At 36.1% G+C, this 26,500-nt stretch overlaps 2 protein-coding genes across 2 annotated transcripts in view; both read right to left on the reverse strand.

The window, feature by feature from the left end:
• Positions 1-5,118, reverse strand: part of LOC142350542 (uncharacterized) — a 10,705-nt gene extending 5,587 nt beyond the window's left edge. Inside the window, exon 1 of the mRNA XM_075402390.1 lies at positions 4,060-5,118. Within this exon, the coding sequence (XP_075258505.1) occupies positions 4,060-4,987 (928 nt within the window). The 5' untranslated portion in view covers positions 4,988-5,118. The remainder of the gene's footprint in view (positions 1-4,059) is intronic.
• The window catches only part of LOC142350263 (uncharacterized), a 484,377-nt gene that overhangs the window by 354,197 nt on the left and 103,680 nt on the right, over positions 1-26,500 (reverse strand). The gene's annotated exons all lie outside the window — the stretch shown is intronic.

The raw sequence follows: 26,500 nt of genomic DNA on the forward strand, positions 1-26,500 counted from the left end.
CTTATGACGTTTGCAGGCTACCAGAAAATATTGAGGAAGAAGAAGCTACTTTCATTCACCTTTGTCCATTTTTAATGTCCTTATTGTAATGGTGCGTTTTTCCCAATAGAATTAGTGTTTTCCAAGGAAAAATCACATTACATCACACTAAAATTTGGGTAACTAAGTGTATACAGTTAAATTCCTGATGATTCTGAAGGCATGTAAACTTTAACCTTTCGATTACTTTATTAATTTACATGTTTGGAAAAAAACTTACTCTTATCTTGCCACCATTTTGTTGAGGCATACATTACATGTCATTTAATTAGGAAAAAAACAGAGACCCTCATGCCCTGATAATTTTATCTCTGATATCTTCACTTGTGTTGTGCATACAAATTTTGTGGTGATGCTAATTCTATATCTAAGCGCATTTTAAACTTCATTTTTGGATTGAAGAAAAGAAAGACATTTCAGATTTGCATAATTTTCTGATACAAAAGAGCAAATTAATATTGATAGCCAAATTACAGAACTGGTTCTTTAGCCAAGCTTTCAGATTTAAAAACTAAACGAGTTTATGCAAGCAAGATTATTTGACCTTTTTTACAGGTCAACCGTTCAATTTTTTCAAATATTTTCCAAAAAAAATAATCGCTAGCAATTTTTTTCATATTCGAACTGACCATCGTAGTCGAGACCTGACAATCATGAATAATATACGCAATTAGTCAATGAGACAACAAACAGCTTCCAATTGTACTTTTATCGACTACTGAAACACTGATTTGCGCGCCTGACAACTTACTGAAACCGACTAGCAAGAAATTTGTAAACTAAGATAAAACCAATTATGATTTAAAAAATTATGCATTATTTTTCCATTCAAATGTTAAACAAAACTTCAACACCATCGGATAAAAAATATGAACAAACGTTTCGTAGAACAACAATCTTTGACATCAAAAGAAAATCAAAGCGTCATATACCAGCTGTGCTTAGAGTTAAGGTGAGAATCCAAATGCAAAGAAACAAGCTTTTACCAAATGATAAATAAATATTTGATACAAATGTATAACTAATTGTTCTAATACGAATCAGTAAGAAACTGCTCTAGAAGAAAATTATTGCTTATAATTAAAAACTGAAAAAGAATAAAAAACTGGAAGATGAGTGCAACGTTTAACGTTTGAAAAAGCTGATAAAATTAAGATATTATAAATATAGGTAGGGCTTTGGAAGTGTATTGAACTGGGAACTTTCAATACTCAATATATAGAATTTTCCCGATAATTGGCTCAAACTAGCGAAAAAGTGATTGAAGCCAAGCAACTTACCCTTTCAAATCAGAAAAAAAATTCTTCAAATTTGAACCAGCAAAATCAACTCAAATTTTTTGCAGACACGATTACGTTAAATGGCAGTGAATTGCAACAACTTCGCATTTGATGACATAATACGAATATTCATTGATTGGTGAACGGCTGAGAAAATATAAATCCAACGAAAACAAGATGTCGATACCAAAGACCAGATGACCACAGAAAGATTGAAATTTTTTCAATTGTTTTTTTTTCAGCGCGTGATTAGTCCAATAATGCAAGCGTCCAAATGGATTACTGGCCTAAAAATAAATTAAGACAACTGAAAATTATCTGGTTCAAGTTTTGAGAACTATGTCTGCGAAGTGCCGGAGAGGTCGTTGAAAAAAATTTATCGGTAAAAACTTTAAAGATAAAGATTAGTTTTTCAAAAAACTTCTTGATATTTTTCATTGAGCTCTCTCTTGCAATTTGAATAAAAGTTTGTCAGACTTTCAATTCACTTGAATGGCAAAAAAAGTATTTGCTTTTCTTGCTAATAGTACCTGTGTTGCCTGCAATTTATTTTCAATTGCAATTTGTTGACAATCAAAAACTTTTAAACCAAAATTGTCAAACATTATATTCAATTTAATTTTAAAATTTTTTCGGCTAAAAGTCTGTTAAACATGATAAGTCGAGGTGCACAAAAAGTTCATTAAAAATTTCAATATGTGTCTTGCATTAGGAGCAATGCTACAATACTCATGAATGTAATCAAGACGACTTGGGTGAAACTGTGCGTATAACAAAAAAGCGTATTCTCAAACGTGTCAAAAAGATATATTAGCTACCAGAGAAATGGCTTTTGAGATAAAATTCAAAACACTTAGAAGTAGCTTTTGAGAAGTTTTGTCTCCTTTTTCATCTCTAAATTAAAAGAGTTCACAACCGTCAACGTAATAGAAACGAGCAAAATTATCATGCAATTTATTGAACAGAGAAATTTAGACTTTTCGGTAACATTTGATGTTCAAAAAATGTCGAAAGGGTCGGGAAACTTTGTGCTGTTTTTATGTTTACACAAATCATTGAAGCTCTGGTTGAAAAAAAAGGAACTGTTTCAAAAATTCAAACTGCAATTCATTCGAAAATTTAGGTCTTCATCAAGTACTGTAAACTGCACTGGAAGGAAACAATTAAATTTTTGTTGTACTAATTTTCGACTCGGTCAATTTTAGAGATGATAAAATATACGAAAGTGACAAAAAACTAAAAATAGTTTAACTTAGTAAACACTTGTGTGAAGAAAATCAATAGGAACTCTTAATTGAGTACTCAATTAAAAAAAATTTCCTTTAATTTCAAAAAAATCTGAACACAACGAACAGAAAAGAAAAACATTTTTTTTAAAAACAATTTCTTGTTATGATTTTTCTGTGAGCATATTTTTTAAATCTTTTAAATTGAATTTCGTGGAGTATCTGGTGTTTTTCGAATCTATGCAGTATCTGTCGCATTTAAAATTGCAGTAAGGCAGAAATCTGGGGATATCTGAGGATACACATATAGAAATCAGTAGAAGCAAAAAAAAGTCTCATAAGAATGCCAGCGAATCGTCATTTGTTTATCACATTTGGGTTTTTTCTTTTTTCCGGTACATACTCTGCTGTTGTTGGATTGGTTTGCGAAGCCATTGTTTCTTAGAAGTACGTTAAGATAAAGTTCGCAAATATTGAAGGAAGTCCGATGAAGTAGAAAACAGATATAAAAAATGTCGAAAAAGCAGCAATATAGGCCAAGTCAAGCAAGCTTTTTCTGACGGCAACAAATAACGCAAAACTAATCAAGAAAAACAATATAACAAAGAATGAATCAAATAATAACTACTGGTATCGTTAGAAAAAAAAGTTTTCGAAGTTCAACAAGGCATATGCCAAAATGCCAAAATTGCTTTTTTTCCAAGTTTGATTTACCAATACACAAATTGAAGGAGAAAAAGACAACTAAGGAAAAAAAATCTATATCTCAGAAATTTTTTTTTTGAAAATAGTTAAGTTAAGAACTATTTAAAATGTTAAACCCGAATATGCTTCAATTGAATCCCATTAAGCAGCCAATACGAAGCCAACGAGGATACTTGAAAAACGAATAAAATGCAGCCAGAAAAATAGGCAAGTCAAAAATGAATTGGAGGTTTTTCAAAAACACTTGCATATGACTTGAACAATTAAGTATTTTCAATAAACAGATAACCAGACAAATCGTTTTTGAAATTTAAAAAAATGACGCAACCAGAACTACAAAAATATATACTCAAGTAATCCGAGATTTTGTAGGTCAGTATTGTCCAAGTTTTTGAAAACGTCAGATTAGAAAAAATCCAATTTCTCCAAAAAGCTATACCTTTTGAAGTGTCATCGAGAACACTGAGAGATAGGTCATCAAGAAAAAACTAAAGAACGGATAAAACTTTCGAAAACTATCTTTTATCAAAACAAAGTGAGTAAGTCGCATAAACAGATAGCTATCGGTTGAGATTTTCGAACAGCTACAATCATTAAACAATAGAATTAATGTGTCAGTTTTCGAAACCTCGTGAAAATAGTTAAAAAAATAAAAAGAGAGGCCAAGTTGTTGCATTTTGAACCTTTCATTGACAGCAAAGAAAGTTGAAAATCTTGCTTTCTGATCATAAAAACTCACTGAATGAAAGCTACCATGAAAAAATTAACTGCTTTATCGAAAAACTAGCAACACTCTTTGTATTGCTTACTTATCCACAAGGACGAGCTGCTGCTAAAGTTGGCACTATCATTATTTTGACCAGTTTTATCATTTGTAACGGCTTCATTCAAGGTTACCAAGGTGTTCGCTTTTTCTGACTTGATTTCCGTAATTGGAGCTACCTTTTCTGGGATGTTTTCTTTAACTCGCGCTACCTTTTCTGTTTTGCTTTCCTCATTTTGCGCTGCCTTATTTTCTGTCTTGTTTTCCTTAATTGGCGCTATCTTTTCTGGTTTGTGCTCGTGCAGTTTTAGGGGAGGTTTTGGATATTTTTGCTGAGCTATTTTGGGCATGCTGACAGTAACATTACTGACATCAATGGTGCTTCCTCTTGCGGACAAATTTAACACTGAGTAATTCTTTGTTAAATCAGGGCTGCTTGCGTAATCTCTGAAGGATTTGTCCCTGTTATCTTTTTGCGCTTCAAATCCTGATGAAGTTAAAACTGGATGACTCAGTTTAGCGCTGTCATTGTCACACGCCATACCAACATCAGCGACGGTTGAGCCAAATAAGTTGATTTGCAATTTTGAAACAGTCACCACAATAGAATTTCTGCTAATCTTTTCACAGTTCGATTCCTTTTTCAAACAATTATCGTCTTCATTGATAGGCCTGGAGGAGGAGGAAAGAGAATGACGGTTGAATTCCGGCTGATTGCAGGATTTAATGACAACAAAATCTTCCAGCAGATTTTCTGTTACACCAGAAGAATAACTTTTTGATAGGACATCAGTTTCTCTGTTCCTTCTGGCTGGTTTGATGTAATTTATCGCCGTACTTTCCAAAAGTGGATTTGAGATGAGTCGTTTTTCATGAAGACGTTTCAACAATTGATAAATAATCAAAACAAGCACCAACAAAACAAAAATGAGAATCAAGATAACTGTAATGGAAATCCAAAATACAGATTCCATCTCCGTAACTTCTAAATTTTATGTGAAAAAAAGACAGAAAAATTGAACTCCCGTTTTTTCAATGTTGAAAAGACAAATAGAATTTACGGAATAATTTAAACATTCATATCTTTAAACGTTTCGTGATAAAAACAAGAGATTTTCGAATACTGTATAAACAACATAATATTTAATATCATCAACAAAAACACAATAATGCACGTCGTACCTTCAGTGCAAAACTTAAACACGTTAGTAATAATGTTTTAAGCTGCTTTTAAAGTTTTTTATTGTTATATATTTCTCTTTTTATAAAATTCGGTCTTCTATCTTTTAACTATGTGGTTTCATTATTCTCCAAATGCAAAGATAAAATACAAAAGATTAGTTAAACATAGCATGATCTGATTATAACAGAGTAACACAAGAACATACTTTTTAAAGTTCCTTAGGGTTTCTGCAAAACAAGTCTGTTTCTATTTTCAAATTGATGCAAAATGAAAACGCTTATAAATTTGATTTCAAATTCCGACGAATCAGAGTTTTTGAAGTATCTACATATCTGCTCCAACGGTAGCCAGTAAAAAAGGATTGATGTTTCTTAAAAAACAAAAAAATATGTACCAAACTCGGATTTGATCTGAGAAGATGCAAATTTAATTGGTCATGACAACTGATGGTCTCAAACACAATGAACAATAAAAGTGCACTATTACAAACCAGTGAATCTAGCTAAAGTTTTGAAGTTCTTAGCACGTTTATCACCAATAGATTGCTAAGTTTAAATTAAATGAAATTTTTAATACGATTAGCCCTGTTTTCCGTTTAACACTAAAAGAAAGATAGCTAGAGGAGTGAATTAGAGAGCAAAATTGATTACAAAATAGATCGGAGTTTAAAAAATTTTTCTGTCGCCTAGAAATTACAGAGTAGCAAGTTTGAGTGAAGTTGATAAGTAAAAGCATGAGAGACTTTGTTTTGAATTCTTGACTTCCCGTCCACACCAAGATCTGATACGAATGTAGCGTATCAATTATTACTTTCGATGCACACGCAGACATACACACACCACACACACATATACATGTGCACACACCCAAACAAGCAAATAAACACACAGACACACTCGCACACACGCACACAAAACACACACACACACACACACATATATATATATATATATATATATATATATATATACATGTTTATGTGTATATATATATATATATATATATATATATATATATATATATATATATATATAACTATATATATATATATATATATATATGTGTGTGTGTGTCTTTTATGCATGTGTGCAAGTGTGTCTCTGTTTGTGTTTGTGTATTTGGGTGTCAGTGTGTGTGTGTGTGTGTGTGTGTATGTGTGTTTGTGTGTGTGTGTGTGTGTGTGTGTGTTGGCGGCCGCATGTGCATCGAAACTAAGTTTCTGTCTGATGCATAACTTTCGTATGAGGTCCTGGTGTGGACGGGAAGGCAAGAATATTAAACAAAATCTGTTATGCTTTTGCTAATACTCTTCGTTCCAATTTGCTACTCTGTCGTCCTGCACATAATTTCAGGTCGACTGAAGAACTTTTTAGGGGTAAAAAAAGGTTCAGTTGCATGCAGAATTTTTTAATATAGGTGATTGCCAGAAAAGATAGATTTATAATTAACTTAAAGTGACACAATGCGACATCCAAAACATAATTCTAAGCTTATACTTTTCGAGCATTTTTTGGGGTCTTGATCGTCAGCCTTTTGTACATGTTCACTGTTATCTTGATCGCAGGGTTCATCTTTTGTGATAAATTATTTATCTATTTTGAAAGTAATCGCAACATCTCAACCAAAATTAGAACAAATACGTTGTTTTCAATGTGTTGATATCGTTTATATCTTTAGTTTCTTTTTGATTGCTTATAGTATACATTTATTTTTAAAAAAAATTGTATGACTTTACCATGATAGTAGGATCTTGTTTTACGTAACAAAAAGTCAAAAATAAAAACGAATCAGTTTTGGAGGTAAATTTGAGAAAAATGACCTGCGATAAGGATCATCCGAGTAGGTGAACTAAATATCTCAGCAACGGTCATTTCGCTTGCTTGCAAACGGGTCAAAATTTTCGGTGATGTCTAATTATAAATTCGCAATCAAAGTAAATCTTCTACTAGCAATGAGCTTTAATTCAAAGACTTTTTGTGTTTTTGCTATAAGATTGGCTCAAGTTTACAAATGAACAGAACTAATCTAGAGGCACAAAAACTTAACATAACTTGAAGTATACTTGTTAAATAAGAGAACTTTCATGCTATATTATTTTGCAAAAGGCGTCGATTTTTTTTAAATCTTCGTTTTTTTTAAAATTTAAATCCAGTCGTCTTTAAAAATGACGTTGCGATTTCAGTTTCGAGAATTAGAACAGACAATCAACATTGCTCAATGAGCAAATACATTTAAATGAAATTGTACCACCACTACCACTACGGGCTAAACAATCAATCTCAAACGCTTAAAATAACAAAGAAATTCCTTTATCAAATAAAACAAACTTGAATCAGTTGACTCCTGGAGTACTTTGACTATGTAAAAGGTGGTAAGTACCTTTTTTTACCTTAGTGGTTCTGAAACAATTATAAACTCTTGACCAGGGGAAAAACAATGAACTCCCACAAAAATCCCCACAAAACCACAAACTGCAGCGATTTTTTAAAGGGCCACACGCTGTTAGCGCCAGTTCAAATCAGAAGCAAGAGCCATCAGACAGCAAGAATTAACTTTTGAAACTAAAAAAATCTCAGGATTTGCCAAAATTCAATTATGATAAAAAAAACTGAAAACATTGCAAGTTGGGACACCAAAGTTGACCACCCCCCGATTTTTTGAAGGGAAAATCTGGGCAACCAATGGTTTTAGCACAAGGTTAAGGTAACCTTTAACCTATCCGATATGATATGGAAAGGATGGACTCGAAATATCTTCCACAATGGAACCAAAAATCGAAGTGGTCAAATGAAAATGGTCTAATACTGAAAAGAGCAGAACTTGTTTGGATGGTAAATGATTCATTAAAACGATGTGAATGCAAAATGGGACGAGTCATCCAAGTCTTCAAAAGCAACGATGGCCTCGTGCAATCAGCGAGAGTCAAAATGGCACATGGCGTATTCAATAGACCGCTAATGAAATTGGTGCCAGTATTCTACGATGTTGCTTCCAAGATCGAAAACAGGGCCGGCGATGTTGACGCCACTCCAAACTATAAGCAAAAGCCATAAGACAGCAAGAACTTTTGAAATGGGAAAAACATACATTCTTTCAAAACTCAAAAATTATTGTTGTGACTCCAAAGTTTTCCATATCCCCAATTTTTTGAAGGGAAACTTGATCAATGAGCAACCAAAAGTCTTAGTAAATGGTTGCCCACAAATGCCCACGCGCCCTTGAGTGCCCACGAACGCTCTCGCACCAGACCCACAAGTGTGGCTATCAACCCTAACTTGTTTGCAATTTTTCATATATTTCTCGTGTTTATTTTTCTATGATCAAATGACATATGTTCAAGACAATTAACGCTACATAATAACCATCTGTGCTTATGTCAACAAAAACAAATATTCCAGTAACTTGACTTTAACAGTGTAATTAATGATCTATATGATTTTTTTTGATTAACAAATTGTGAAAAAAATACGATGGTGTTATAGATGATATGTTTTACTTTAAACCGATTATTTGGATAGTACAATTTTATCATATTCGGAATTATTAGAGAATTTTACCGAGAAAAGTTCGTTCTCTGAATAGAATATAATTTGAACCGTCATCAACCTTAGTCTTTCATGCTAAGTTTTAATACATCTTAAGATCTTTCAACTTTTAGGTTAGCTAATATTTCTTGACAAAACGTGAGCAACAATACTAGCGAAAAGCTGAAACCTTACAAATTTTAGCACGAGATTGAATATAGTTTATTAATAATGATATTCTTAACTTCAATCAACAAATTTAAACTTCAGTGCTTTACTTCGAGCGAGCGACTAATTGTTTTGACAGTTTTATTATTCAATCAATTGAAGTGAAGAATGAGGCCGGCTTAAAAACGGAGAGCCAGGGTGTTAAATTTCGGTTCCGCTGAGAATCTTGAGCAGCCTCAGCTTTTGGTCGGCCGACCCGAACAGCAGCAACATTGATACAAACAGCAGCGAACCGTCAATTGTTTTAGGTTGACTAAAGCACAAATAGCCAGCAAAAGTCCCGGCAGACAATTGAAAATTTTTAATTGGAAGAGTAGTGTTCAACTCAAGACGTCAGAAATAGAGAGAAGCTGACTTACGCAAGTTGTTTTCCAGACACCTTACCGAGCGAAAAGGCTACCTGACACAAAACAAAACTATGACAGCCGACTGCGCCTATCGATGCTTCTTCGAGACGTACGACAACTTAGAACACAACAGACAGCAGCAGAGGTTTCTATTGACACCAAAATATTTTGGAAATTTTGACAATGAAAACAACCGTATATTAGAAGAAAAGAAGAAAGTTATGAGTTCCGAGCTTACAAAATTTAGGAAATTGGTGCTTCGGTTATCTATGAATTGTCCATATTGGAGAAGAATGTCCATATGGGAAAGCACATTAATTAAGCGACTCCGAAAAACATATTGTGCAATCAGCTGGAGGAGCTTATAGGAAAGCTAGATGAACCTTCTGCAGAAGGCATTTGAATCACAAAACAGAAAGATTTCACCGAGGAGCCTGTGAAAATCAGCAATAGTAGGAGTTACTATCGAGACTTGATCAAGCAGTACGGGCACAGCAAACATTTGGGAAGCCAAAAATTTCTAGTGGCATCTACGTCAAGTAGCAGAAATGCCCCAATCCAGACCGTGATTGACAACCATAATGAAGCTTCAAATGCAACTCGAGAACTCAAACACGAGAGAAAGAAAGCAGGGGCCGACGTAGAAGAGGGACTTCTATAGCTGGTGCTGATCAAGGGAAGCTCAAAAGCATCTGGATCGGTGCACAGGAGTAAAAAGTGTTGCATCAAGACGCCATCAAGAAAGATTAAAAGGGTGAGCACAATCAGCGGCTCAACAGTCTGGCCCCAGAGGATCACTGCCTCTTGACTGTTTTATAGGCCTTCTAAAAAAGTTACACAAGCCATAAGCGACAAACGTTTCAGCGCTTATCGGCAAACCACCCGGCTTTTGGAATAGGGTGCCCTGCATTCTCGAGAACCCAAAAATCCATAAATCAAATAGAGCAACAGACCCGCAAGCGCCTTTGGCAATGACGACGTTTCAGCAGAAACACTAGTCAGATTCCCATAACCAATCTCGAGGAAAATTTGTTGAAAGTAGAAGTTGGAACACATTGAACCAGTACTGAGCGGTGATGCCAGTGGCTTGCAAGAACTAAAGATAACTGAGTTTTCAGGAGATCCTCTGGCGTGGCCGGAGTGGCATGGTCTTCTTGATATTGTTCTAGAAAATAAATGCTAATCCTCCAGTTCCAGGAGCAATTTCAAGTTTGCAAATGTGGTTACAAATGTGCTAAACCCTTTAACTCAACTCGGATACACACCCGACTTAGAAGCAGAAGCAGGTTAAGTTCAAAAACCAGAAAATTTTCCACGAAATGCAGAGAATAGTGGTTGCAGTTTATGCAAGATCCTCGACTGCCAAGAGACAACTTGATTCTTTTCAACGAGTGACTTCCCTCCAAAGCGGTTGTTCATGAAAATTTGTTAGCAATAACAAACTCCTCGTTGTAAAATTTTCGAAGCCTCGACAGGCCAAAGACGAGTACTTTGGCTTCAAATGCTGAAGAATCAATTAAACCTAAGAACCCTTCAGGGACGGACAATGTCGCTTCAAGGACGGACAACAACATATTTGGGCTTGTGAATAGTTTAAATCAGTGAAAGTAATTGCACGACAAGAGCATGTTCAGGAATTTCAACTGTCTTTCAACTGTTTGAGAACATGTCAACTGTCGAAAGCCTGTGAAAGCGTGACTCTTAGTGTACTCAAGTGTTGAAAACGACACACGAAATTAGCCGAGAAAATGAGAAGAGTGTGCATCGCAGCAGCAGAGTTGCACAATCCTTCTAAAAAAGTCACACAAGCCATAAGCGACAAACGTTTCAGCGCTTATCGGCAAAACACCCGGCTTTTTGAATCGGGTGCCCTGCATTCTCAAGAACCCAAAAATCCATAAATCAATTAGAGTAACAGACCCGCAAGCGCCGTTGGAAATGACGACGTTTCAGCAGAAACACAAGTCAGAGTCCCATAACCAATCTCGAGGAAAAATTGTTGAAAATAGAAGTTGGAACACATTGAACCAGTACTGAGCGGTGATGCCAGTGGCTTGCAAGAACTAAAGATAACTGAGTTTTCAGGAGATCCTCTGGCGTGGCCGGAGTGGCCTGGTCTTCTTGATATTGTTCTAGAAAATAAATACTTACCCTCCAGTTCTACGAGCAATTTCAAGTTTGCAAATGTGGTTGCAAATGTGCTAAACTCTTTAACTCAGCTTGGATACACACCCGACTTAGAAGCAGAAGCAGGGTTTAAGTTCAACAACCAGAAAATTTTCCCCGAATTGCAGAGAATAGTGGTTGCAGTATATGCAAGATCCTCGACTGCCAAGAGACAACTTGATTCTTTTCAAAGAGTGGATTCCCTCCTAAGCGGTTGTTCATGAAAATTTGTTAGCAATAACAAACTCGTCGTTGTAAAGTTTTCGAAGCCTCGATAAGCCAAAGACGAGAACTTTCGCTTCAAATGCTGAAGAATCAATTAAACCTAAGAACCCTTCAGGGACGGACCTTGTCGCTTCAAGGATGGACAACATCATATTTGGGCTTGTGAATAGTTCAAATCAGTGTAAGTAATTGCAAGACAAGAGCATGTCCAGGGATTTCAACTGAGTTTCAATTGATTGAGAACATGTCAACTGTCGAAAGCCTGTAAAAGCGTGACTTGTAGTGTACTCAAGTGTTGAAAACGACGCACGAAATTAGCCGAGAAAATGAGAAGAGTGTGCAACGCAGCAGCAAAGTAGCAAGAGGTAGTCTTTTATGACAAATTCTATCTGAACCGTACCTGCTGCGGAGTCTAATCGGAATTATTTTTCTTTTCCCAGAACACAAAATAGCTTCATCAGCCAACATAGAAACAACTTTTTTTTCTAATTCCTGTCTCATGAGTTCGCAGTGGATGTCTACAATTTCCCTAGCGAGATGACCTAGGGCAAAAAATGGAAGTTTACGAATACACACGACAGATTTTCCGACTTCTGCAATTTACGCTTTGCACAAAATTGCAAAAAATTTTGCACTCAACGCCGAAAGTCTCGTCTGAATGGATCGCCAAAATTTCTATGTGGACGGCTTCCTTAAGTTAGTCAGAACTGCCCAGGAAGCAATTGAAACCTACAGAAAAACCAGAGCTGTTTTCAGCAAAAATGGATTTAAATTGACGAAATGGATAAAAAGCGATGATGAAGTCCGGTCACAGATCCCAGAGGCAGACATGTGAACGAAAGTTGTGAAAAAACGAAACTAAACTTCAATCATCTTCAATGCTCGGGATTTCATATTGGACTTCAGCCCTCAAAGTCCATAAATCAGTTAGAGTAACAGACCCGCAAGCGCCGTTGGCAAAGTCACGTCAGCAGCAAGAAACGTTGTCCAGAACAGAAACAGGAGCCAGAGTCCCGTAACCAAACTCGAGGAAGATTTGTTGATAGTAGAAGTAGGAAAGCATTGAACCAAAACACTCCCCAAGTCATTTACTAACCAGTACCGATAGATGATGCCAGTGGCTTGCCAAAACTAATGATAATTGAGTTTTCAGGAGATCCTCTGGAGTGGCCGGAGAAGCCTGGTCTTCTTGATGTTGCTCTGGAAAGTACATACTCATCCTCCAATTCGCCAGGTTGAATCCACGAGCATTGTCAAGTTTGCAAATGTGGTTACAAATGTGCTAAATACTTAAGTTCAACTTGGTACACATCCGATTTAGAAGCAGGAGCGGAGTTAAGCTCAACAAACAGAAAACTTTTCCCACATTGGAGAGAATAGTGGTTGCAGTATAAGCAAGATAGTTTTCTGCCAATAGACAACTTGATTATTTTCAAAAAATGGCTCGCCTCCAAAGCCCCCAACAATTTGTTAGCACTGACAAACTCGTCCTTTGATAGAGATAAATTTCAAAGCCGCAATAAACCGAAGACGAGTACTTTTCATTCATATGCTGAAGAATCAATTAAAGCGAAGAACCGCGAATGTCACCTTAGGGAACAACAACACCAAGTTTGGGCTCATGAATAGTTTAATACAATGAAAAAAATTGAACGACGTGAGCATGTCCGGAAATTCCAACTGTGTTTCAATTATTTTAGACACTGTCAACTGTCGATTGGCCGCAAAAGCTGGACTTTTAGTGTACTCAACTGTGGAAAACGACACAACAAAGTGCCCGACAAAAAAGAAGTGTGTGCAACGCAGCAGCAAATTATTAGAGGGTAGCCCTCAAACTTTTATCTGCACCTATCTGCTGCGGAGTCTAATGGGAATTAATTTTCGCTTCCCAGAACACCAAAGAGCTTCATCAGCCTACTTAGGAGCAACGTTTCTTCAAATTGCTGTCCCATCGACGAAAGTCGATGTCTATAATTTCCCTAGCGAGAAGACCCAGAGCATAAAATAGAAGTCTACGAATACACGGGACACGCTTTGGTGCGAAAAGTTTGCCGACTTGTTCAATTACTCTTTACACAAAGTTGAGAAAAATATTGAACTCTACGACAAAAGTCTCGTCAAAATGACTCGGCAAAATTTCTACGTGGACGAATTCCTTTAGTCAGTCAGAGCCGCTCAAGAAACCTACCAAAAATCAGAGAAATTCTCAGCAAAGATGGATTAAAAGTAACGAAAATGATAACAATAGACGATGAAGTCAAGTCACAGATCCCACAAGACAGACATGTGAAAGAAAGTTGTGCAAGCCTTCGGAGCTCAACCACAATCTTTTTCAACTCTTGGACTCCGCGGAAAATTTTCTATTGTTCGTCTCAGTTTTTGATCCACTTGTTATATGTGTATTCTTCAAGATACGGATGCAGTTACTGCTTAAAAGCACTCGGACAGCATTAGGACAAGCATGTGACAAGGAACTGTTAATCGAACGCTCAGACATTTCATTGATTGGAGTTGAGAGAAATAATGACGCTGTCCATAAATCGAATTTCTTTGAAAATGGATGTACAAATTTGAGACTTCACCTTTTCACAGAGGCTTCAAAAGAGGCAATGTGCGTAGTGTTATATCTGCAAAACCAAGCGCCCTAAAAATTGACCTACATGATAGGTAAAAGCCGTATAGAACCTATCAGGCACACGAAAGGCCCGAAGTTAAAATTTTAGGGCGCAGTATACGGAGTTTACCTCAAGAGGCAGATGTTGAGAGAGCTTTGATGTGAAAAATGACAAAATCTTTCGTTGGACTAATTCATCTACAGCGTTGTAATAGCTACAATCATCACAAAACGAACAACAAGTATTTGTTGCCAACAAAATAGCAGAAATTCTGGAAAGCTCTTCGATGGATCAATGAAGACACGTTATAGGTTTCAAAAACCTGCAGATATTGGCACAATAGGAATGTCCATCGAAAGACTCACGGAAATCGGCTTATTAAATAGGCTGGCATGGCTCCAGAAGGAAGAAGAAAAATGGCCAAAGCCGTGATGTCAAGTAATTGGAACCCGAGCAACTGCAACTGAAACAAAAGGTAAGCAACCATTTGACTGGAATCGTTAGAGCAGCTTCAATAGTGTCAGAAGCTTTATCGCCAACTGCATGAGGTGCAAGTCGAAGCAGAAGTGAGATTTCAAAGCAAACCAGATCCACTGAGCAGAGCAATTATTGTTTTGATTTGTTCAAACCGAATACTTCCAGAATGTTTCAATGTCAATATTAAGCAATAAAGGACACCCAATATTGTTAGCACTCAGTCTTGTTAAAAGCGAAGCGTTCAATTGTACTGCTTCTGTCGGAGAACGCACATAGGGATCACCTACAGGAGGACTCAGATTACGTACGAAGCCTGCTCCAACAAGTGTACTGGATCATTGGATTAAGAAATGGGGTACGAAAAATAAAGTCGAGATGTATCAAATGCAGACACAGGAACGCCAAACCAATCCACCCAACCGGTGGTGGACCTACCCCGAGAACAACTTTTTGAACATGTGTTCTCATTCACTCAAACCAGAGTTCATTACTTCGGATCCTTTGAAGTCAAGTTCCTACGACGTACCTTGGAGAGGTTGTGTTGCCTCTTCATTTGTCCAACAACAGGAGCATTAAACACCGAAGTTGTACAGTATTGGATCCCGAGTCATGTCTAGCTGCATTTACACAGTAAATTGCATGACTGGGCTACCCAATACCATCATCAGCAACAACGGCACAAGTTTCGTCGGAGCAGCCAAAAAAGTGAAGGCAGTCCTGGAGGAAAGGGACAAAGTTGCGCTTGAAATTGACTTAGAACAGAAAAAGATTTTTTGTAAGTTTAACCCTCCAGGAGCCCCTCACTTTGTTGAAATCTCGGAAAGACTGGTTAGTTGAAAGAAAGTCACTATTCCAGTATTGGAGAAACGAAACCCTAAGGAACATGTACTCAGTACTACAATGTGTCTTGTAGACCAAACTCTGAAAGCAAGGCCTTGTCAGCAGTAAGTGACGAGCGAGGAGATTTGATAGCACTCGCAACAATTCACTTTCTGCTAAGACGAGACAACGCCAGTACAAAACTTTTGCATCACGTGAGCGAAACCTTGACCTGACATGGTTCTTCAAAACGTCTCTGACACTGACGACATGATCTGGAAAAGATGGACTCAAAATATTTTCCACAATAGAACCAAAAATCGAAGTAGTCAAATGAACATGGTCGAATACTGAACAGAACAGAACGTGTTTGGATAGTAGGTGATTCATTGAAACGGTGTGAATACAAAGTGGGACGAGTCATCACAGGCGACGATGGCGTCGTGCAATCATCGAGAGTCAAAATGGCACATGGCGAACTCAATAGACCGCTAGTGAATTTCAAGCCAGTATTCTACGATGGTGTTTCCAAGGTCGGAAACAGGGCCGGCGATGTTGACGCCACTACAAATTATAAGCAAAAACAATAAGGCCGCAAGAGCTTTTGAATCTGAAAAAACTTAGAATTTGTCAAAATTCAAAAATGACAAAAACTAAAAATTTTACAAGTTATGACTCCAAGGTTTTCCATCCCTCCAGTTTTTTGTGGGGACACCAGAATAATGAGCAACCAACAGTCTTAGCACATGTTGTCCACGAACGCCCACGAGGCCTTGAGCGCCCACAAACGCTCTCGTACCAGACCAACAAGTGTGGCTATCAACACCAATTTGTTTCCAATTTTTCATATATTTCTCGTATTTAATTAACTATGATCAAATGACATATATTCAAGGCAATTAGTTCTACATGGTAGTGATTCTTGAGCAGCCGCGACAGAAGCAGACGTTGAACGCATATAAAATCAAGTTTTAAGGTTAATATTAGAAAAATAACAAGTGCTCCTTATTAAAATGAAGAGAAAAATCCCTATCTTTTTTTGGCCAATAGAAAAAATAAAAAATCACAGAACTATAAACAAGAACTGGGCATAGAAGTGCACGTTGTAAACCATTGTAACTCCCTGATGACTACTACAGCTTAACTCGAGCCAACAGTGAATTAGTAAATGTGTTTTTAATGTGTTTTCTTTTGAATTCAATTTTTCTTCTCCCAAATCTGATAATTGCATAAAACTTACAGCTCAACGCAGTTTTTAGGTAATGTAACTTTGCCTTTGGTTTGTTTTGGCATCTGATTTCTCTGGCATAAGCAAGTATATCCTGTCTTGTGCTATGTGCAGCTTTCATAGTCAGCTATAATAACTTGTTCAATAGCGTAAAAAATGATGTTTGAACTTTTTTGTTTAGTCCGCTCGAAATGAGTAACATCAAGTTTGCACCAATAAAAGACAGGTTTTTGATTTTTTTTCGAGTGAAAAATGTCTGACACAGGTTTGATAATCTTTGTCCAGCTAACAGTATGTTTGGTCCTATCTAAACTATTTAGAGAACTTTAAACAAGGTTTTTCATCCCAAACAAAACTTAGAGTAATCTACTTACAAGTTTTACTAAATTTTACTCAAGTTGTGCTTAATTTTAAATATTGATTTTCCATTTAACGATTAGTTGGTCAAAAATTATCCCCCAAAGCATTTTGGTGTAATCTACACTCAATTTTGACCAATGTTATGCTGAGATTTTTGCAACATTTGACTAGAATTCATCCCGTAAAAACAAAATATGCTAAAAGTTATGTAATTCCAAAACATTTAGTCGAAGATTAGTTAAAATCAGCCAAAACAATTTCTGTTTAAAGTAAATTATGCAATTTTTTTTTACCAATTCACCCTTTATATTTAGTATGTTTACAATCTTTAACCAAAACAAAGACAAAAGTGTTTTGACCAAAATCAAGACAAATCGAACATAAAAACGTTAACTTTTGCCAAATTTCTGCTAAAATGACGAAAAATTTGTTATTTTTAACTTTATTGAGGCTGCATTCTAACAAAAATCATAGCCTCAAAACAAATTTACAACGAATTATTAAGAAATTTAGCCCAATTCTTGTCCAAGTTTCAGGGTTTGAGCGCTAATTATTGAAAATTCATTCATTTTTTATCACTAAAAGTGTGTCTGAAGTAAATTGCACATATTTTCGACCATATATTTTGTTTAAAATGAGCATTCAAACTTTATTTTTTTACTTGTCACTGAATTATTAAGATCAAAAACGTAAATAGAGCAACAAATTGGCGACGAAGATTGACCAAATTGTCAGTTTGGCAAAAATTTTTGCCAATTCAACCTCTTAACTAACAAAAAAATGATAAACAGTGTAAATTGTGATTTATGTTTTTGTCTCCAATTTTAAAAAGTGTCACAAAATCAGCAAATTGTGCACACGAAGGTCTTCAAAAGCACTCAAACTAGCACAAAGGACATCAGCATAACATTTGGTGGCCCTCTGTCTACAAAACGTTCAGTCTTGCCTCTTCATTTGTCTAACAAAAGGAGCATTACACATTGAAGTTTCACATTGATTGGATCCCGAGTCATGTCTGGCTGCATTTACACAGTATATTGCAAGACGTTGCTACCCAATACCATCATCAGCGAAAACGCCACAAATTTCGTCGGAGCAGCCAAACAAGTGAGGGCAGTCCTGGAGGAAAGGGACAAAGCTAGGCTTGAAATTGACTTAGAACAGAAAAAAAATTTTTAGTTTACGCCCTCCAGGAGCGCCACGCATTGTTGAAAGCTGGGAAAGACTGGTTAAAAGTTGCAAGAAAGTCATTGTTCCAGTATTGGAGAAACGAAGCTTTAAGGACTAGGTACGCAGTACTACAATGTGTCTTGTAGAGCAAACTCTGAACGCAAGTCCTTGTTAACAGTAAGTGACGACCGCGTTGATTTGATAGCACTCGCAACCAGTCGCTTACTCCTAGGACAAGAAAACGCCAGTGCATAATTTTTGACATCGAATGATCAAAACCATTGACCTCAAATGATTCGTCAAAACGTCTCAGGCATATGCCGATATGATATGAAAAAGATGGTCTCAAAATTTTTTCCACAATGGAACCGAAAATCGATCCGGTCAAATGAACATGATCGAATAATGAAAGGAGCAGAGTTTGTTTCGATGGTAGAGGATTCATTAAAACGACGTGAATGCAAAATGGGACAAGTCATCCAGATCTTCAAAAGCAGCGATGGCGTATGCAATCAGCGAGAGTCAAAATGGCACATGGCGAATTCAATAGACCGCTAGTGAAAATGGCGCCGTTACTCAACGATGGTGTTTCCAAGGTCAAAAATAGGGCCGGCGATGTTGACGCAACTTCAAATCATAAGCAAAAGCCATAAGACAGCAAGAATAGACTTTTGAAACCAAAAAACTTAGAATTTGTCAAAACTCAATAAAGACAAAAAACTGAAAATTTTACAAGTTGCGACTCTAAGGTTGTCCATCCCCCCAATTTTCTGAAGGGAAATCTGAGCAACCAATGGTCTGAGCACATGGCTAAAGTACATCTTAAGCTATCCTTGGAGCCCTTGAACGCTCTCGCATCAGACCTACAAGTGTTGCTATCAACACTAATTAGGTTGCAATTTTTTATATATTTCCCGTTTTTTATTTGTGCTACATAATAACCATCTGTGTTTATGTCAACAAAAGCAAATATTCCAGTAACTTGACTTTTACAGTGTAAGTATTGTTCTAAATGATTTTACTTGATTAACAAATCAGGAACGACTTATGATGGTGTTTTAGATGATAAGTTTTACTTTAAACCGATTAATTGGAATAGTACAATTTTATCATATTCGGAAACATTAGAAAAAATTACCAAGAGCAGTTTGCTCTCTGAATAGAATATAATATGATTTTTCATCAATTTTGGTCTTCTATGCTGTTTTGCTAGATGTTATGATCTTAAAATTTGGAGTTAGTTGATCTTCCTTGACAAGAAAATATCAACAATACAAGCGATTGGCTGAAACCTTACAAATATCAACACGAGATTGAATATAGTTTATCACTAAGGAATTTCTTAACTTCAATCAGCAAATTGATTGTACAGGGAAGAACCAGGGCGGCGTAAAACTGGAGAGCCAGGCTGTTATATTTCGGTTCCGTTGAGATTCTTCAGCAGCCGCAACACAAGCAGACGTTTAACGCATATAAAATCAAGTTTTTAAGATTAATATTAGAAAAACAACAGATGCTCCTTATTAAAATGAAGAGTAAAATCTCTATCTTTTATTGGCCAATAGAAAAAAGAAAAAATTACAGAATTATAAACAAGAACTGGGCATAGAAGTGCACCTTGTTGACCATTGTAACTCCCTGATGACTGCAACAGCTTTACTCGAGCCAACAGTGAATTAGTAACTGTGTTTTTTAATGTGTTTTATTTTGAATTAAATTTTTCTCCTCCCAAATCTGATAATTGCATGAAACTTGAATATAGTTTCTCACTAATGAAATTTTTAACTTCAATCAGCAAATTGATTGTACAGGAAAGAACCAGGGCGGCGTAAAGCTGGAGAGAGCCAGGCTGTTATATTTCGGTTCCGTTGAGATTCTTGAGCAGCCGCAACACAAGCAGACGTTTAACGCCTATCAAATCAGTTTTTGATGCTTCTAGTTTTTAAACTAATTTTTTGAAAATCAACAGATGCACCTTTTTACAATGAAGAGTTAAATCTCTTTTTTTTATTGGCCAATAGGAAGAAGAAAAAATCACAGACTTATGAACAAGATCTGGGCATAGAAGAGCACGGTGTTGACCATTGTAACTCCCTGATGACTACAACAGCTTTACTCGAGCCAACAGTGAATTAGTAACTGTGTTTTTTAATGTGTTTTATTTTGAATTAAATTTTTCTACTCCCAAATCTGATAATTGCATGAAACTTGAATATAGTTTATCACTAAAGAAATTCTCAAGTTCAATCAGCAAATTGATTGTACCTTGTACAGGGAAGAACCAGGGCGGCGTAAAACTGGAGAGCCAGGCTGTTATATTTCGGTTCCGTTGAGATTCTTGAGCAGCCGCAACACAAGCAGACGTTTAACGCCTATCAAATCAGTTTTTGATGCTTCTAGTTTTTAAACTAATTTTTTGAAAATCAACAGATGCACCTTTTTACAATGAAGAGTTAAATGTCTTTTTTTTATTGGCCAATAGGAAGAAGAAAAAATCACAGACTTATGAACAAGATCTGGGCATAGAAGAGCACGGTGTAGACCATTGTAACTCCTTGATGACTACAACAGCTTAACTCGAGCCAACAGTGTATTAGTAACTGTGTTTATTAAGGTATTTTTTTTTATTAAACTTTTCTACTCCTAAATCTCCGAAATAATTGCTTGACACTTACAGCTCAAAGCAGTTTTAAGGTAATGTAACTTTGCCTTTGGTTTGTTTTGTCATCTGATTTCTCTGGCATATGCAAGTATATCTTGTATTGTGCTATGTGTAGCTTTCATAGTCAGCCATAATAACTGGTTCAATAGCGGAAAAAAATGTTTGAACTTTTTTTGTTTGGTCCGCTCGAAATGAGTTACATTAAGTTTGCACCAATAACAGACAGGTGTTTGATTTTTTTTGTGTGAAAAAATTCTGACGCAGGTTCGACAATCTTTGTCCAACTAATAGTTTTTTTTGGGTCCTATCTAAACTATTTAGCCAACTTTTAGAGTGAGTTTTTCTTCCCAAACAAAACATAGAGTGATCTACTCGCAAGTTTTACTAAATTTTACTCAAGTTGTGCTTAATTTTAAATATTGATTTTCCATTTAACGATTATTTGGTCAAAAGTCATCCCTTCAAAGCATTTTGGTGTAAATTACACCCAATTTTGACCAGATTTATGCAGAAATTTTCACAACATTTGACTAGAATTCATCCCGTAAAAAAAATATGCTAAAAGTTATGTAAATCCGTAACATTTAGCCGAAGATTAAAATCAGCCAAAGCAATTCCTGATTAAAGCAATTCATACAATTTTTTTGACCAATTCACCCCCTTATATTTAGTGTTTTTGTAACTTTTAGCCAAAATAAGGACAAATGTGTTTTGACCAAAATCAAGACAACTCGAACATAATTAATTTAGTTTTGGCCAATTTTCTGCGAAATTGACAAAAAGTTTTGGCAATGTTAACATTATTGAGGCTGCATTCTAGCAAAAAAATCATAGCCTCAAAACAAAGTTAAAATGAATTACGAAGAAAGTTAGCCCAATTCTTGTCCGAGTTTTAGGGTTTGAGCGCTAATTGTTTCATTAGTCAGAATTATTTCATCTTTCGTCACCAAGTAAATTGCACATTTTTTTGACCACAGAATTTGATTGAAATGAGCATTTTCGGCTTTTGATTCAAGAAAAATTGATGACAGCAGTGCTTGAGAAGAAGATTTTCATCAACCTCGTATCTGTTAATAAAGACCTCACGTTAGCAGAATTGTTAATTTACACAAAACCATGGTGAAAAATTTGTTAACAGAGTTGCTTTTTGCATTATTGACAGTTATAAAACGTTAATAAAGTACGATTGACATAATCTTCATTATCGACGAATACTTTTATTCGTTTGATCGCTATTCTAACGCGTTCAAAGATAGCACACCTATAATCTAAGTGCTTTAGTCTAATGTTTTTGACCACCTTAGTTAGCGATTTCAACATTGCTGCTATTTTTTGTTTCCATTAAATCGGTATGTCAGAGAGAAGTTTTCTCATTTTCTTATAACTTTCTTTACTCCTGGTCAAAAACCTGTACAATATACATATTCTACGTTTCTGTGCTCTTTGCGGAAGCAATCTCCGTTTAGAAGAGTTTATTGAAATATGTCTACTTTCTATACATGCTGAGATACATAACAACTTGAAAGCACTTTGTGGTAAAATAGTACAATTTTAGTTTGGGGCTATCGTTAGGTGTAGCTAAATTGGTTCATTTTATGTTAATTTAATTTAGTTCATTTCATCTGCCTTTATTTTGTTCAATCATTTAGTTCTAGTTTTGAAGATCGAATCTTATGTTTTCATACTTTTAAATTTTGTTTACATCCTGTGCATGATCTTCTGTCTGTTCACATTGTCTCGTTATTGTAAGTTGCCGCATTTAGAAATGTAATCTTATGAACAAATTGTTAATCAGTTTTGTTAACTTTATCTAAATTCATTCTCTTCATTTTCGCAATTCAAATTAGTTGACTCTCTCTTGAACTAGAATCCGATCCGCCAAAAAGCCATATTTTAGACGTATAAAAATTTAGTATATTTCGCTAAGCGAAATAGCCTATAAACAATCGAAAGAGATTTCGCTACGCTGCATCTGCCTAAATTCTGTAACCAAAATATTCAATACACACGCAACAAATATTAGCGTCAAATCGCTCCACGAAATCACCACTAAATAGCCGCTGTAGAATAAGCTAATTGGTGCCGCGAATCAACTCAATTCTACAGATTGTAAATCTGTACGACATGGCGCAGTCAGCTCGAGAATCTAGAAAAACACCGTTGTCGATAGAGCCATTTTGGGAACGACCAACTTCGGACCCACCAATCAGATGGGAGAAATGGAGAATTCAAGTAAAACTAGCGATTCTCGCTCGAGAGAATATTACTATAGACACACTGCTACAAACCAAGCCAACGACAGTCCGATTGCCAGCTGAACCGAAGTACGAGATGCCAATTGAAGATACAACCGATGAAGCGGAGAGAAAGCGTCGAATTAGAAACAATCAGTTGAAGTTGCAATGGGAACTAAAATGTCAGAAGATAACAGAAGCGGGAATACTATGCGGGGAACGTCCATGGAATTTGTGTGACCAAAAATGCGTATCTCTGTTGTATCTAAGTATTGGTACTGAAGGAAGACGACTATTGACACAAAAATTTCCGCACGATAATATTTACGATTTGACTACCCTCAAACTTTGGGAAATGATGGAGATAGCATTTATCGGCCCAACAAATATCACATTTGATCGATACGTCTTCTTCTCTCGGAAGCAGAAGAATGGTAAAACTGTAGAACAATTCTACAGCATCTTGAAAGAATTGGCTGAAAATTGCGACTTCGAAAATCGTGAAGAAGCAATAATCAGGGACATTTTCATCACGAACATGTTGGATGATGACATTCAGCGGGAGCTTCTTCGGGATACAGTTGAACCAGAGAGGGCGCTCAGCATTGCAGTCAACATGGAAATGGGTAATCAGAATCAGCAGAGAATTTCATCTAATAACGGTGCAACTGGCAGTACAGTGAACGCAATACAACAATTCAATCGATTTCACGGCGCCGGTGTGCGTGGAAATCAATCAAGTAGAGCAGTCGTCAACCGCGCAGCTGTTGGACAATGTCGTGGTTGTGGTCAAATTTGGACACCAACACACCGTCAGGTTTGCCCTGCAATGGGTAAGAAATGTAATCACTGTGGTTTGCAAAAGCATTTAAGACGAAGACTTAACAATACAAGAAATACTCAACAAACCAATCGCATTAACACCGTAGAAACTACTGAAACATATCATCAAAATTCTAGTCAGGAAAATCAGAACGTCAATTATATCAATTATAATGAACAAATCAACTAAGACTATGATTCTTTGGATGATAATTACGTTGCAACAGTCGAAAATACTAGTTCACCAAATTTAGCACTGAAAAATTTGTCATTAACGATTGGAAACACAAATTGTGACTTACTTCTCGACTCCGGTAGTGGTTGTACCATTATTAATATGTCACTTGCATGAGATATATTGTTCAACTGTGCGCAATCACAATAGTCGGAGAAAAAACCACTAGAATTGAAGTCTTTTTCTAACGATATTGTTCAACCTCTCGGCACTTTAAAAACACCGGTAAAATGTAATGATTGGAACATTCAGAAAGCAAAAATCACAGTCGTTGCTGATGGGTTTCGACCAATACTAGGAGGAGATCTTTTTGATCAGTTAGGCATCACAATATCTCAAAAACCTTGTCCGAAAACAGAGGTCAATAACATAGATCAACCTTGTGCAATAAAGAAATCACTTGCAAAGGAGTTTCCCGATTTAATATCCCGAATTGGAAAATCAAAAAATCATACGGTCAATTCAAAACTCCACAAAAATTATCGAGGAATACATCAGAAAGGAAGAAAATTGCCAATACATCTTCAACCGAAAGTGAAAATTGAATTGGAAAAACTATTAAACGAAGGACATATAGAAAAATTAAACAAGTGTTCTGATCAATTCTTCATATCTCCGATTGTCATTACGGTAAAAAAGGACCAATCAATCAAAATAGCACTTGATTCAAAAATTCTAATTAAAGCTATTCACAAAAACAAGTATCAAATGCCCAATATAGATTCGTTAATCCAAACAATCTCGCAAACACTGTCAACGGCGCCGCAGGAGACTGCTTATTTTACGACTCTTGATTTGCAGTACGCTTATAGTCAACTTCAGTTACACAGTGATACTGCCCGCCATTGTAACTTTAATATTGTTAGCGGAGATATGACTGGTACATATCGATTTAAAATAGGATTTTAGAGTTTAACGGATATGCCAGCTGAATTCCAAAAAAGCTATTGATCGTACCCTTGCTGGTTTGGAAAATACTTTCTGTTTTTTGGATGATATCTTGATTGTCAGCAGAGGTGGAATCGAAAAACATCTGGATTTGGTACGAAAATGCCAAATAAAACTAGATCAAGAAAATGTACGCATGAATCTTGCAAAATGTCATTTCCCAAAAAAAAGATTGAATGGCTCGGACATAATATCACACAATCAGGTGTAACTCCACTTTCAAGTAAAACGGATGCAATTGGAAAATTATCAGCACCTACTAATCTTAAAAAACTTCGATCGTTTATGGGTTCAGTACACCATTTAGGAAAATTTATTCCAAATTTGTCACAATTATGTTACCCCCTTCGACCTTTGCTTAAGAAAAATTCAAAATTTCATTGGACTGAAGAGCATGAAAAACAGTTCTCCTTAATAAAAGAACAAATTACGGAAACCACTGAAAAAAAAAAATTTCAATCCGGAATTAGAAACACGAATTAAATGCGACGCCTCACGCAAGGGTTTGGGATGCGCATTGGAACAACGAACACCTAATGGGTGGCATACAGTAGCATTTGCGTCGCAATTTTTGAATTCTGTTGATGACAGATATAGCATAAATGATCTAGAACTTCTGGGCGTTGTTTGGTCCGTGGAACATTTCAAATGTTATTTATACGGCAAACCTTTTACTGTTATCACTGATCATAGAGCTCTTCTCTCAATCATGAAAGAAAACAGGTCTAACAAATCATATAATAGTAGACTGACACGTTGGGTAGATCGATTACTACCATTTGATTTCTCAATTGACCATCCTCCTGGCACAAACATGGGATTAGTGGATTATATCTCTCGCGACCCGCAACAACAAGCTGTTAATATATCTACATATGACGGGCAATTTATTGTAGCTAAATTGGATGTAATTAAACGCAGTGCAAAACGCTTCTCATTAAACACCGAAAATTAGGTCAATTTTGCAGCGCGAAATCCACCTACAAAAAGCGTCATAAATAATCCAAATTCCACTAATAACTTATGCAGTGAATTCGCACCGCGAAATCCAGAATATTCTACAAGTACGCAAATTGATAACCCACTTAGCGAATTAACAAAAAATAATTTAAATTCCATCCCCAAAATTGAGACAACTAACATTCCTCACTCGCTTTTTGCCTTGAACCGACCCACTGAACAGTTGCTCTCTAATTTAAACAATTTCCAACGAATCGCCACGAATTTCAAAAACGTATACATGA

The sequence above is a fragment of the Convolutriloba macropyga genome, chromosome 12 (genome assembly GCF_964194025.1).
Source record: "Convolutriloba macropyga chromosome 12, txConMacr16.3, whole genome shotgun sequence".
Lineage (NCBI taxonomy): Eukaryota > Metazoa > Xenacoelomorpha > Acoela > Convolutidae > Convolutriloba > Convolutriloba macropyga.